Below are 14,323 nucleotides of genomic sequence, written 5' to 3' on the forward strand. Positions count from 1 at the left end.
TGGTAAGGTCAATAAGACGACACACAAAACACCAAGCGACACCTTTTTTTTTTTTTTTTTTTTAAATCTCCTTTGTCCAGAAACCGCTCATCCATTCTGCTGGATATGCTACTGCTGGTACTGGCTCTGCTGCTGGCTTAAATACCACTGTTGCTGATAATACTGATACTGCTGCTGCTGATACATGTGTGGCTGCTGAAACGGGGTCGGCAGTTGCTGAAACGGCGGCGGATACAGTTGCGGTGGCGGCGAATACGGTTGTGGCAACTGCTGGTACGGTGGCGGTGGTGGCTGCTGATACGGTTGCGGCGGCAGTGGCGGCTGCTGGTACGGTTGCGGCGGCAGTGGCGGCTGCTGATACGGTTGCGGCGGCGGCTGCTGCTGCATTGCCATGTTTGCCCACATGGCCTCCATCCCAGCTGCTGAACTGTGTCCAACTGCTTGCAGATGCAGGAAGTTTACTCCCGGGTAGGTCTGGGGGAACCCCATGGCAGAGTGGTAAAAACTCTGGGAGGGGTTGGCAACAGTACTGCCAGCAGAGTTAGCATGAGGGTTCACGGCTGGATCAAAAGTATTAGTGTGGAGGTTGACGGCAGAGAGGACGTGAGGGGCGACGACACTGTCAGCACCGGTGCTGACGGAAGAGCCGGCGCTGTTGGCAACAACCGTGTTGACAGAAGGGGTGAAAGTTGAGCTGAGGTCAGGGTGGACCGGGGCTTTGAAAACTGAAAGTTCATTTGTGCCATGCGTGGGTGCCGTTAAGGCTGCGGACAGGCCCACCTGGGGGTCACCGCTCACCGCACTGGGGACTGGGTCTGCAGAGCTGCCGCTGGAGCTGTAAGAGTAATTTCCTCTACCGAGTACGATGGTTCTAATGGGAGAGGTGTCGGACGTTTCAGGCGTTGCGGCGCCGGTGGCAACAGCACTCCACCTCGGCTGGTCAGAGCCGCCTTGTGGATGTTGTGGATCACTGGGGAGGTCAGCAGGGGAGGCAGTAGCAGCAGTGACGGCCACACCAGCAGCAGCTGCTGTGAGCCGGGAGTCGTCCCCCATGCGACTGTCCTCAAAAGGTGACTTGATGGCACTTTGGGTGAGAAGCTGATTCTGGAGACCAAGGCCAGCAGGAATTTCTCCTGAAATCTTAGAATTCCCACCAGTTGTATTCATATCTCCACATGCACTCAGCAGGGACGGTTTTCCTTCATCACTTGGCGCCGTCGTGACGGCACAGTGGCTCACGGGCTTCACGTTATCTTCGGCCGGCAAAGTGGACAAATTGCCTTTAGCCTGATTCCTGAGTACATTTATTATTTGTGACAGAGCTACGAAGGGATCCAGGGGTGCATTTTGGTCAGGTACAGACGTCACGTTTTCAGGCTGAGGAGGCAGGGAGGTAGGGTTTTCAGCAGGGTCGACAGCCATGGACTCGCAAGCTGACAGAGAGGTGCTCTCCTCACTCGGCTGCAGCAGGGGGCCTGCGGATGCGGCTGGCAGGGAGAGCTCAGCCAAGTCACCTGCACAGGATCTGACCGATGTTTCCAAAGACGTGTCAGCCGGCCGCTCCCTGCTTCCTGGCAGGGTCTGAGCGACTTCAGGGTCAACCGGAGCAGATGACATGGATTTTGGATCCTCCGTCGGCGTTGCTGGTAATACAGGGACGCTCTCCGTTTGGTGCTTGGAAGAGAGACAGCTGTCCATCTCTTTGGGGTGAAGACACACGTCAGCCTGAGGGAGTCGAGCGACGACAGAGTCGGCCCATGAGGGCAAACGTCTTGGATCCAGAGGATTGGAGGCTTTTCTTTTTGGGACGTCATGCGACTCTTCATCCATTGTCGACTTTCTCACCCCATCTTGTTTGGCTTCTGAGAGAAACAGCAGAGGGAGCACAATAATAATGATTGATTAGAGGGCCGAATGTCTTCAACCCAGACAAGTCCGCTTTTCACGTGGGGGACTTTTTAGTTCATTGTATTGAGAAACTCTGAAGCATGGATTTTAACGTTGGCACATGTGATGTAACATCATTGAGGGGGCATATGTTGGAACAGCATCGTCTCTGATCTGTCCAAAAAGTGTAAACATTAACTCACACAAGCACTTTGCAAAAGCATTGAAGCAATTATCTTACATTTCCCTCCTCTTGTAACAATGAAGAAAGAATGTTTGCAAGAAGGGTCTGTAAAGTATTGATTAACTTGCTTGCATAAATGATGTTTTGAAACTGTGCAGAAAGCCTGCACAGCGCGTGAAAAGCCTCGCCATACTCAGTTCTCAGAATATATGTTGTCTAGACATCTGTTCGCAGAAATAAGTCCGACTTATCAGAAGAAGCGGAACCCACCTTTGAGGTGCAAACACATGTGAGCCTAAGTTCAAGAGGATGTGAGCCCGACAGCTCAGACTCTTAGGTGTTGCTGAATATTTGTTTTTACTGTTAGCATATCAGGAAATGTCTGTGAGCAGACACGCCCACGCTATGCTTGCTCTCCCAACTCAATAAAAGCTGAAGACATCAGAAGGGGTTGGGGACAGTCTGTGAGTCGCCACAGCGTGCTGTGAGCGAACATTGTACCCTCCCCCTTCTGCAGAAGCAGCCAAAGTCTAATTCTAGTCTCCGTGTGTTCACTGTTTGGATTATTTAGTGTTTGAAGTGTCTTTGAACCGGACAGTTTGTCAAACTAGTCACTTTGTGAATACATTTAATTACAATGGAAAAAAAAAATCCCTGAATTTTCAATAACTTTATTCAGTCTAGTTTCATAACTATTTGTCCAGTAACATTTGAAAATGGGAACAAAGATTTTGTTGTTGTATTCTGATTTTCATCAATACATTCCCAAGGGATAATTGAAAATGGGTTTTATCAGTCATAATAAGTATGTTGGGCACCAACTGTGAAGCCTGTCTTAACAGGAGTGTTTGGATATATTGAGACACACTGAACAAAAATGAAAATGCAGCACTTTTGTTTTTGTTTCCATGAGCAAAACTGAAAGACCTAAGACTTCTTCTATGTACACAAAAGGTCTATTTCTCTCAAATATTGTTCACAAATGTCTCAAAATCTGTGTTATAGAGCACCTTTCCTTCATTAAAAAAAAAAAAAAAACTGTTTGCTCTTCATGTCACTAAAAATACCAACATTTCTTTTAAGATTTTGACTATTGGAGCATTTCATCTATTCTGCATGCTAAATCAGGGACCCCATTGTTAAGGCCTGCGATGCATCCATGCAGTTCTAATACAACTGAGAAAATGTATTCAAATAGTGTTCAATGGCGCATCATTTCACTTGTCACATTCATTCTAAGCCGATACGCTGAAATTGAGTTCTTTCGCTCCTTACGTCCTCTGTGGGATGCTGTTAAAGCATGCTTATAGAAAGTCCAGTCTGTGACAGTTAACGATTACTAAGACAGATCATCAGGGGTCAACAATGTCAGGAGTTTGGAGACTGTGACAGAAGATCAGCCAGAGGACGACCAGTTATTCACACCTCTTCTGGTCTCTATATTCAAATATCCCTGATGTCTGGTTATTTTATGCCACAGAGAGAAAACTGCACCCTCTGATTGGCTTGAACCAGTGGGAACTCAGGTGGGTGTTGAACCTCACCACATCTCCGTGGGAGGAGACGGATTCAAACTTTGCCGGGACGCCAGCTGCGTGCCCTGCCTTTCTACTCACATTGTTTCAGCTGAAGGCAGCAGAGCCAGGCTGTGATTGAACCGAGTGGGTGGGAACTTACTTTTCTGCGGCGGAGGACAGACGGGTGGCCAGGCGGCTTTAAGTTTCCTTTCACTGATGCTTTGCACCACTTTTAAAGCTTAAAAAAACCCCAAAAAACAAATATCACAGGTCAGTTTACACTAGTTACTATATAACTGATATAGACATGAACTATGGACAGTTGTTGATTGTGTATAACATACCGTCATGGAATTCAGCTTTCTGAAGCCGTTCATACAACTCTGAGCCCAGCAGTACAATCTAGGAAATGGAAAACACCAACAGGTTCACAATGAGATTTTTCTTTACTTGGAAAATTTCACTATATATATATATATATATATATATATATATATATATGTATACACACACACACACACACCAAAACAAAGCAGTCCTATATAGTATATTATTGGTGTGATGAGAAATTCATCAAGCAAAAATAAAAGCACTTAAAAATACAACAATTGGACTGCCTTCACTAACAGATATAAAAAACTACCTTTGCGTCTATACTTTTTTCACGCTCCAGCAGCTGTGAGGTGATGAAATCGAAAAGTTCCAGTTTCTCTTCCTCTAAAAATTCCAGTTTTCCCTCCTCATCAAGCTGCTCGTTCCTCCAGAAATACAGCAACTCTGACTGATATTTTTCCTGGAAGAAAATGCACCACAATATACTCAAGCTTGATTAACACTTGCTAAACTTCCATTTTATAAAATATTAAAAAAAAAAAAAAATCATCATTCAGCGAGGACACCCACCACATATTTGAACATGTGATCCTTGCTGATCATGTGTTTGCAGATGTCTGTGGAAAGAAGCCTCAGTTCGCAGCTCTCGCATAAGAAGAACGGCGTCTGGGAGGTCCCCTGACACTCCCACACAGCGCCCTGGCCTAACAGAAACACGCCAGCTTTAACACACGGACGGTGTTTTTTCCAATACTTAAAATTAAGATTTGCCATTACAAACACTCACCTATGATACTCAATTGTTTTACTTTCACATACGTAGACAAATGACTGACACCTTCAATCCTCTCTCCTGTGGAAAACGACAAAGAACTCAGCATTTTTAAGGACAAAGCGGACAAACGTGAACACAAACACACACATATTACCGACCGACTGAAATTGTTGACAGTTCCTGTGACGATCTCTTTCTCCCAGGTCTTGAATGACATTTTGCTGCTTGATCTTTTTGGTAGGACGACCTTGACTGACTGTGCATGTCCTTATCAGCAGCAGGTTCGACACGTGGGTCTCGACCCAAGAACGTTACGTGTGAAAACTTCTGAGCGTCTTGGGGTGTTTTGAGTGCGTCCTGTGATTCTGGAGCCTCCGACGGCCGCTGTTGGCTGCCAACAGGAATCTTCTCAGATGCGACAGCAGTTTTGGAAGGCGTTGATGTGGATTCAGGGTCGCCGACTCCAGGCTTGAGGGCATTTTTTACTAGAGTGACTCCTACAGGTTTGGGAAGAAAAAAAATTAAAAGTCTGAGCAGCCTGAACGGCCACTAACAGTTTCATCTCATATCATGGTGATTCTTTGTACTTTAGTAAGCTGGACTTCAGTTTTTTTTTGTTTTTTTTTAATCTGGTGTGTGACTTGCATTATTTTGGTTCCTTATCTAGATTGTTCCATTACTGAACCCTTTGACTGAAATGCAATGTTCCCTCACTTTGGTTCTAAATGTTGGTTTTGTCAAGATCTCTGTTCCTTTCTATCATTACTTCCTCTTTTTGGAAATCTGTTCTGAATATGGCTGATTAAAGTTGGTTTTTTTTTCTTTTTCTGAGCATTATACATAACATATTTTAATTTATTGAAATTTCAATATTTTTAACTGGTAGAATAATTGGTTTGTTGGATCTGCATTTTTTGCCACAGATTATCCCTCTTTTTTTTAGCATTTCCCCAAACTTCAACATAGTAGGTGTAGTGGGAGATGTCACTGAATTAACAATGGCTCAGGCTTCAGGTGACAATGGCCCTTGTCACCTGAAGAATTGTATGTTTGGTGCTAAAAGCTCATGAAGAATTCCACACCGGCATCTGGCCCAGGACTTTAAGCTCATCAAGAATTCCACGACAGGTATGTATGGAACAATCAGAGAGTTATTTAACATGTAAAGGGATTTGTCATCCAACAAGTCCTTTAGTTGATGTAATACCACAATTTTGGTGATTGTTAAACTTGCTGAAAGACTTGGGCCGACATCTACAAATATCTCTTAGCTTCAATAACTATCTTTGCTTTATCACAAATGTCAGAATAATTATTGACAAAATAATTTGGCAGAGTCATTTTGACTAACTTTTTATGAAACTATTATTCATTATGTCACCTTGTTTCTATTTCGGTTAAGTAGATGACTTTAGTATTCCTTATTTTACTTTATCCAGACCAATTTATTTTCATGTTTCTTATACTTCTTTTATGCCTTTTTTTTTAACCCGCCCTGTCCAGCATCGAAGCAGCAGAATGGAGGTCTTGCTGCTGTAATGTGCCTGACAGATTTGCTCTTCCAAGAGGAGCTTATAAGCTTAAAGATATGACAGGGGGCCTCCTATGGACGTTTGTCAGAGAACATAGCTTGTAGTTATCTGGGACATGCAAGCTGAGGATCCAGGTATCAAATTACACAAGGGCATCAGGAGAGACCTAACACAGAGCCATTAGTCTGACCCACAACAAGACAACAAGGTGACTGAGTCCACGTGCAGAATATGAGGAGTGATTAAAGATCAGCGTGATCATGCAAATGTGACAGTGATCATGCATAAATGACCTCTGAGAAGACCAGAAGCAGGCCAGAGAGGTCCTCAGGGCCCAGATAATCAGCGGCCACCCCAGAGCCCAGATCCCAGCCAACCCCCCAGGGCAGATGTTAATGCACCGGTGCAGGAGGGGGCAGAGGAAGGCCCCCAAACGGGACCCCGCTAGCAACCAAAGGCCCTGGGACCGAGACCGGCAGGCACCAACCCCACCTGGCACCGGACGCCCAGAGCGGGCAGAGCAGAGCATCCATGGCCCAAGAGCCGACCCCATCCACTCAGGCAGAGAGCAATGACCTTGTTTTCTGATTCTTTTCCCCTTAATTTTAAGAAGCATCTGGATGAGTAATTTTTCTATATACTGGCATTCAGTAGCCCTTTAGTAATCCTGGGTTTGTCAATGTAACTTTCTGGGCAAAGTTTTAAGTTTTCAGTTTTTTTTTTTTTTTTTTTTTTTTTTTTTTAAATACAGATTTATTTATGTCACTGAATGTGTCAAAGATTGTACTTATGTCTTGAACATACAATTTATCTCAGGTTTGTTTCTTTAGGTCTTCTTTGAAGGCCTTTCAGAGCATTTTGTATCTATCTAAACTTTTTTCTCCTTTGTGTACTCAACATCATACTGATTTTTAAGATCAAAGTCTCTACGCATGACCCTGGTGTTCTATAGCCAACAGTTGACCAGAGCATTTTGAGACTGTCCATGAATATTTTCTCCTGTGACTATTTCAATGACGTCATGCTGCTAGCTACCTTACATTTCAAACTTCAGTGGACGTACAGAGCTACCTGTCCCCCTTTTCATTAGTTCTATTTATGTAGTACAACTCAAATCCATCTATCTGGAATTCCTTCATATCCTCATTCTTTAACCATGTTTCTAATTCTGCAATTATATTGAAACTTTCCCTACACAGCTTTTTGTGTTAAGATGCAGCTTACACTTTGACTGTTGAAGTGAATAGTAAAATAACAAATGGTGGAATTTCAACTATAAAACTGTTCTAAATTATATATCATTCGACATGAGTTTATGTTTCAGCTTGTGCTGTTTATCAATATTGATGAACAAGGCAGATGTTGATTTTTCTTCTCAAATATAATTTGATTTCTGAGGGATAAAGGTCATCTGTCAAACTGTTCATGTAAAGGTGAAGGACTGCAGGCGCTTATTGATAGATGGTCAGAAGACTATACATCACAGTGGTCTGTGGCTAGCTGTTGGCCGGCTACTGGGGCGGGCCTTACACATCTGGTCAGGACCGATCAAATGAGCCGGGTTTGTTCTTCATCAGGGTTCACTGCCGCTCTGGGTCAGTGTTCATTTTGGGCTACAGCACCCTCAAACGAGCAGTTTTCGTAAATGAATGACATTGTCCAGGCATATGGTGTGCTCTCTAAAGTGCAATGTGAAAGCAAGCAAAACCAAATGAAGGTGGGAAAATTCTCAGCTGCCCCCCACAAGGACACTTGAATTTACCATCATCTGAGCTTGTCACTTCACATGGACTGCCAATGATGGCTTTCTTTCGCAAAGCTGCCACACTGTTGGCTGTGGGCGAAGAGGACCCCTTCCAGCTTCTCTGACTCAGCATTTCTTTCAGTCTTTGCAACACTGAAACAAGAGAAACAAGCAGAAATGCAGCTTTGAAAATAATTACAATTTTCAGGAGGGACTTTCGGATCGAAGATGGAGTCGACATTCCTCCCTCAGCTCCCGCTATATTTAGTGTTAAACTTTACTTTGATGCCTTCTTTTCTCTTTTCATTAAGTTGAGAACAGTCTATCTTCACAACAGTGCTTGCCGTCCAAAATATTGAAATAGCAGTGAAAACAACTACAAAGAAGACCGATCCACCCGCTCTGGCCTCCACTGATGACATGGTGGCCCTCACAAAGCTACTCAAGGAGCATTAGAAAGGCTCTCTCTGCCGAATTCAAGACCACCATATCATCATTGGAGGTGAAGCTGGACTGTGTCCAGGCCACTCTTACAGATCACGGGCGTCGTGTGACCTCACTAGTGACAAAATGGAGGCGGTGGAGGATAAATGTGCCGCCATTGAGCAGCAAGAAAAGAGAACACAAGCAAAAAGATAAGAAATACAAGCGGAGGTGCAAACAACCAACTAAGGCACAAGCAAACCAACACAAGTCAACATCAGTCTAAATGTACATTCAACTGGGCCTAATATGCTGAAATCAAATCAAAACAAAAAGAGACATATCTCTGCATATTATTTTGAGCGACCGTACCAGACATAATTTTAAGAGACAAAAAATAAAGATCAAACTGATTTTTGAAACAGCTGAAGGAGGGATTTTAGTTCTTCCATTTACTACAGTTTAAATGATGTTTTCACAACAAAAGAAGTACACTGATAACTGTAGATAATGCTGTCTGAATTTATGTTTTGTAGGCTAATTACAGAGTTTTCAGGGTTTTTCCATTGTTGTTCATTCTTTACTGAGAGAAATATATGCCTTTTAGTAAAGAAATAATTACCATTTGTGTTTTGTATTTAGCAAGTGAAACGTTTCTCAGTTCAATTTGTTCCAACAAGTTCCGTGAATATTCTGCTAACTGTTAGCATGTCAATGGGATTTCCCATACAAGTTAGCATAAAGCTAGCAGGACATTTTTCATAATGTGTTTTACAGCATCACGTCCATGTGGAAAGCAGAAAGAATCCTTACATGACTAAGGAATTTCCCTTTAGGGATCAATAAAGTATTTGATTCTGAAGCTACCAGTCAGTGAAATAAGCTCTGATGAGAAGAGATTTGTCTCCTAACAAAGCTTCTTTGCTTCTCTCCTCTATACACATATCTATGGCTCTGCAGGCACTGTGCCGATTGGCTGTTACGCCTGCCGACTCTGAGTGTAACCAATCAGATGGTGCTGTGGTTTAGCCCACACTTGTTATCCTTTCCTTCTTCTGTTACTGTGTGTGTTAAAATCCAACTGCCTAAGCCTTCTTTTCCTTTTTGTTTTGTTCTGCTTTTAGTCCTATTGGTTTTTCTATTTGTGGGATGTTTGCAAAAACTTGTAAAAATATTTGACCTTGAAAAAAATAAATGACAATTTTCAGTAACAATAAATCAGACAGACATGAGCTCTGTTCAAACGTAACATTTTTGTGGAGTGAACTAGACTTTCTCCAGAACAGAAATTTATCTCTTTATAGCATGCTTATACCAGCAAGAAAAATCAAGAGAAAACATTTGGTTTGATGTTGATATATAGAATAAAAGGCAATTGAAACACATATGCATACTTTTCACTTCAGTTATTTTTTTACTTCACTTCTAGAAAATGATTTCTTTACCTGTATTTACTGGAAGGCGATTCATCTCCTCATACACGTCAAAGGTGACTTCAAGTATCTGGAACAACATAAATCACAAATAGTCTCACTGACAGTTCATATGGATTCCCATATATTTTACTGTTGCAAAATATATTGTGCATAAATATATCAAAGATCTGCAGGCTTTTCTCTGGGTTCAAGGGGTGGACCCCAATATCTTATCGGTATTGTGACGTATTCAGTGTATTGTGTGTATTCAGGTCTTAATTTTGAGCACAAATAGAGAATTAAACTTGAAAGAAAGTTAAATCTCAAGTCACTGAGGGTTTTGTCACTTAGGAGTTTAAACCATATGTGCAGAATACCTGACTCTGTCCCTTTTCCTTCTCCAACAAGGTCAGTGTCTCCTGAAACTTCTGTGCATCCTCAAAAGGCTTTGCAGTGTATCCAGGGATTTTCATTTTCTAGTAAAATAAAATTAAAATTCAACAGTGAAATGTAGCTGTGTAACCCTTGATTTTATTCCAAATCTTATCGTGCACGCACCACGTAGTTATACTGGTGACTGATCTCACGAAGGTGATCCGAGGACTGCAACTTGACTGAACACAGCTGACAGTAGACCTGCTGCTTTTTTTCCTTTGAGCACATCAAAATAATCAGCTGATCGGTGCCTGTGAAGAGGAAAAAATACACACATCTATTCAAGATCAGATTAATACAAATTCAGATCTTTCTTGCAACATTAAAATGAAACCCACCAATTTTGACAGTTCCATGAACTGACTTTGTCTTCTTTGCCGTAGTGAGCGGCAGCTCCGCTGGTTTCCTCTTGGACTCGGGCCTGTCGGACTTCACTGCAGTCCTTTGGGGAACAGCAAACTGTGTACCGTCATGAATGTGTGGTGAAAAAACCATTTCTTTTGCTGGCTTTCCGTTTTTCATTGGTGGTGTCGGCTTCTTGGTTGAGGCCACAGATTTTGTCAACATGTGACACGTGCTTACGGTTGCCGGTGCAGTTTTGGGGTATTTAACAGTATTTTCAGCCATTTTCATGTTTGCAGCTTTATGCACCACTGCAGATTCCACTGGAGACGTCGGTTCCACATTCTGAAGTTCATATTTTGCATCAGATGCAGCTTTGGTTTTGCATGCCAGTGGTGCGCGCATCAACGCAGATGTTTTGACTAGTTCTGTCTGAAAAGTCGCTGCACCTGAGGTGGGGGTGACGCCAGTCACTTCATCAGTGGTAGCCGTACATTGAGAGGAAGTTGCAGAGCAGATGGAGCTCAATGTCACCTTTTCATCTGTTTCAAGAGTGACTTCAGTTCCTGATGACTCAATGTTTGTGTTTGGAGTAGAATTAGCTTGAGGGCATTTTTCTAAAACACTAACCAAGTTTTTTTCAGAACTGTTGTCATGAGGCTTCAGATCATGAGGCTTGAAGTCATCATGAGGCTTTATGTCGAGATGAGGATTTAAGTCAACATGAGGCTTCAGTTCAACATGAGGACTTATTTCAACATGAGGCTTCAGGTCATCTTGAGACTTTAAGTCAACATGAGAAGGATTTATGTCAACATCAGGCTTGAGGTCATCATGAGGCTTCAGTTCAACATGAGGACTTATGTCGACATGAGGATTTAAGTCATCATGAGGTTTTATGTCGACATGATTTACGTCAACATGAGGATTTAAGTCATGAGGTTTTATGTCGACATGAGGATTTAAGTCATGAGGTTTCATGTCAACATGAGGATTCACGTCGACATGAGGCTTCAGCTCATCATGACGCTTCAGCTCATGACGCTCCAGTTCAACATGAGGATTTAAGTCATGAGGTTTTATGTCGACATGAGGATTTAAGTCATGAGGTTTTATGTCAACATGAGGATTCACGTCGACATGAGGCTTCAGCTCATCATGACGCTTCAGCTCATGACGCTCCAGTTCAACATGAGGATTTAAGTCATGAGGCTTCAGGTCATCATGAGGACTTTTGTTGACATGAGGATTTAAGTCATCATGAAGCTTCGGGTCATCATGAGGACTTGTGTCGACATGAGACTTCAGGTCATCATGAGGCTTCAGTTCAACATGAGGATTTAAGTCATGAGGCTTCAGGTCATCATGATGTTTTATGTTGACATGAGGATTTAAGTCATGAGGCTTCAGGTCAACATGAGGCTTCAGGTCATCATTATGTTTTATGTTGACATGAGGATTTAAGTCATGAGGCTTCAGGTCAACATGAGGATTCAGGTCTTCTTTCAGTGTTTCAGGAGCTTCAGTTCCCGATGTCACTGCAGGTACGCTCGATGCTCCCTCACAGGTTTTTGAATCATCTTCAGTCTTCAAGTCCTCCACCTTTAAGAACAAACAGACACCTTCAGCAAGCTGCACATGTTTTTGCCATCGAAGGGCCTGTTTACACCTGGTCTTAATATGTGTGATCAGATCACATCTGGCAAAATCCAAAGAACAACTGTAAATGGGCAGCAAAGTGCTTTCAATTAAACTATTTCCCAAGCTGGTCTGGGACACATCTGACCACATTTTAAACTAAACTAGAAAATTCCAAATAAAATTTTACTTTGAGCCCTGTGGCAGAGGCTACGTTCACATGCAGGCAGTAACCCTTTCTTAACCGGAATATTCGCAATAACACGGTTGTGCACAGCCATGTAAACACCTGCAAAAACCCGACTATGCTCATATTCCAGTTTTTAAAAACCCGAATACTACCCCTGGGTTACTCATTTTCTAACCTGAATTTCTGGTCATATAAACGCGCATCGGAATATTCCGGTCGAAAAGGACATTAAATACTGTTCTGCGCATGTTCAATCCACAAGGAATCTTGGTCGTTTGAGTACAGGAACTACTTGTGATACAGTTTAACTGCTACTAAGAAAATAAAATGTGCGGAAACGATTTTTTTTCTTTAAAAGAGAAGAACTGAACAAAGTGCATCACATCATTGAACATTACAACTTCTTTCTGGCGCATGTCTTGCCGGGTGCTATTTTTCTGACAACATGCAGAGAGAGCCTGCACTTCAGGGGCCCTTCTTCGTCTGTGTAAAAATAATTTTGAACATGCAAACAGTGGCATGAAGCACAAATGCACTCATGACGTTGTCTGCGTGCTGCTGTCTGGCTGGGGATATCCTGATTGATCACACTGATCATGCAAACTGGAGTTAATGTTTAAGCATGTAAACTCGTTATTACAAATATTTCAGAAACCGGAATATCAACCTTAACCTGAATATTGACTGCATGTAAACGTAGTAAGAGCTGCAAAAAACATTGTAAAGGTTGGAAAAAAAACTTCAGTGGAAGAGTTAAGAAAGTTTAATAAAAGCTGAAAACAGCTGGAACTTGGAAAAAGTAGGAAAAAATGAAAAAAGTTGAATAAAGCATAAAATGTTAAAAAGTGGCATTGAAAAGGCATCACTGAAATACCATTGAGAGTAATAAATTTGTATTAACTGTAGGGCTGTCAAATTAGCGCGATAATGAGTTAATTCAAATTCCCAATGACGCCACTGATCATTTTGACGCGCATTTAACTCGTTCATGTCTTTATGGGCAGAGTAACGAAGAATCAATAAAGCCAATAAAGCGGGCAGCGTTGAAGAACCCAGCACTGCCGTCAATGCGGAAGTGAACTAACACCCCAATGCCCGCCACTGGCGGTACAGGCAGACCAAACAAGTGCTCCCGTCACCGGCCACGACTGGTGATGACGCAATCAAACGGCGCCGTCAGAAACACACGAGGAGGGCTATGTGCTAAGTGCTAACATGTCTCCGGTGTGGACATATTACACAGTCTCAGAGACAAACCAGCGGACAGCCATTTGCAAAACGTGCAAAACTGAAATCTCAAGACGGGGTGGATCTACGAAAACTTTCTCCACGTCAGGTTTGATTTACCATCTAAAATCCAAACATCCCGATCTCCACTCTGAATATGAGAAGACTACGACACAAAAAAGGAAAACGCAACCGAGCACGCCCACTCCATCTGTAGCGGAGGTTTCGGAAAAGGCAACAAAGTTTTCCAGCGAGTCAACCAAAGCAAAGGGCATAACACAAAAAATTATGGAGTTTATCGCCTTGGATGATTAACCATTCTCTGTCATAGAAGACGTTGGATTTCTTAGGCTGATAAATCACATTGAGCCCCGTTATGCTATGCCAAGCAGACGGCACTTCTCAGACGTGTGTTTACCCGAGTTGTACAATGTTGTTGCAACTTACATCCATGAGCTTCTAGCATCAGCCATTACAACCATCAGTTCCACTACCGACATTTGGAGCTCAGATGTTAGCCTCGCCAGTATGCTCAGTTTAGCAGCGCAGTGGATGGACACAGAATTCAAGCTACAAAAGATTTTGCTCCATTCACAAGAGTTTAAAGGATCACTCACAGCAGCAGCCATTTCTGACGCATTCACCAATATGTTCGACACCTGGCATATCGACCGATCTAAA

At 42.7% G+C, this 14,323-nt stretch overlaps 1 protein-coding gene across 5 annotated transcripts in view; it reads right to left on the reverse strand.

Annotated features, from left to right (window-relative positions):
- LOC115409942 (uncharacterized) overlaps nt 1–14,323 on the reverse strand; it is a 37,169-nt gene continuing 22,846 nt past the window's right edge. For 3 of the 5 annotated variants that reach the window (XM_030121299.1, XM_030121297.1, XM_030121298.1), the window contains 12 exons: nt 10,584–12,189; nt 10,369–10,496; nt 10,188–10,286; nt 9,841–9,898; nt 7,991–8,125; nt 4,855–5,193; nt 4,709–4,774; nt 4,492–4,625; nt 4,232–4,381; nt 3,933–3,990; nt 3,749–3,826; nt 1–1,862 (listed from right to left, as the gene is read on the reverse strand). In XM_030121299.1, the coding sequence (XP_029977159.1) occupies nt 109–1,862; nt 3,749–3,826; nt 3,933–3,990; nt 4,232–4,381; nt 4,492–4,625; nt 4,709–4,774; nt 4,855–5,193; nt 7,991–8,125; nt 9,841–9,898; nt 10,188–10,286; nt 10,369–10,496; nt 10,584–12,189 (4,605 nt within the window). In that variant the 3' untranslated portion in view covers nt 1–108. Of the gene's footprint in view, nt 1,863–3,744; nt 3,827–3,932; nt 3,991–4,231; nt 4,382–4,491; nt 4,626–4,708; nt 4,775–4,854; nt 5,194–7,990; nt 8,126–9,840; nt 9,899–10,187; nt 10,287–10,368; nt 10,497–10,583; nt 12,190–14,323 lie in introns of all 5 variants that reach the window. The other 2 variants (XM_030121300.1, XR_003934037.1) reach the window with 2 other exon arrangements.

The sequence above is a fragment of the Salarias fasciatus genome, chromosome 22 (genome assembly GCF_902148845.1).
Source record: "Salarias fasciatus chromosome 22, fSalaFa1.1, whole genome shotgun sequence".
Taxonomy (NCBI): domain Eukaryota; kingdom Metazoa; phylum Chordata; class Actinopteri; order Blenniiformes; family Blenniidae; genus Salarias; species Salarias fasciatus.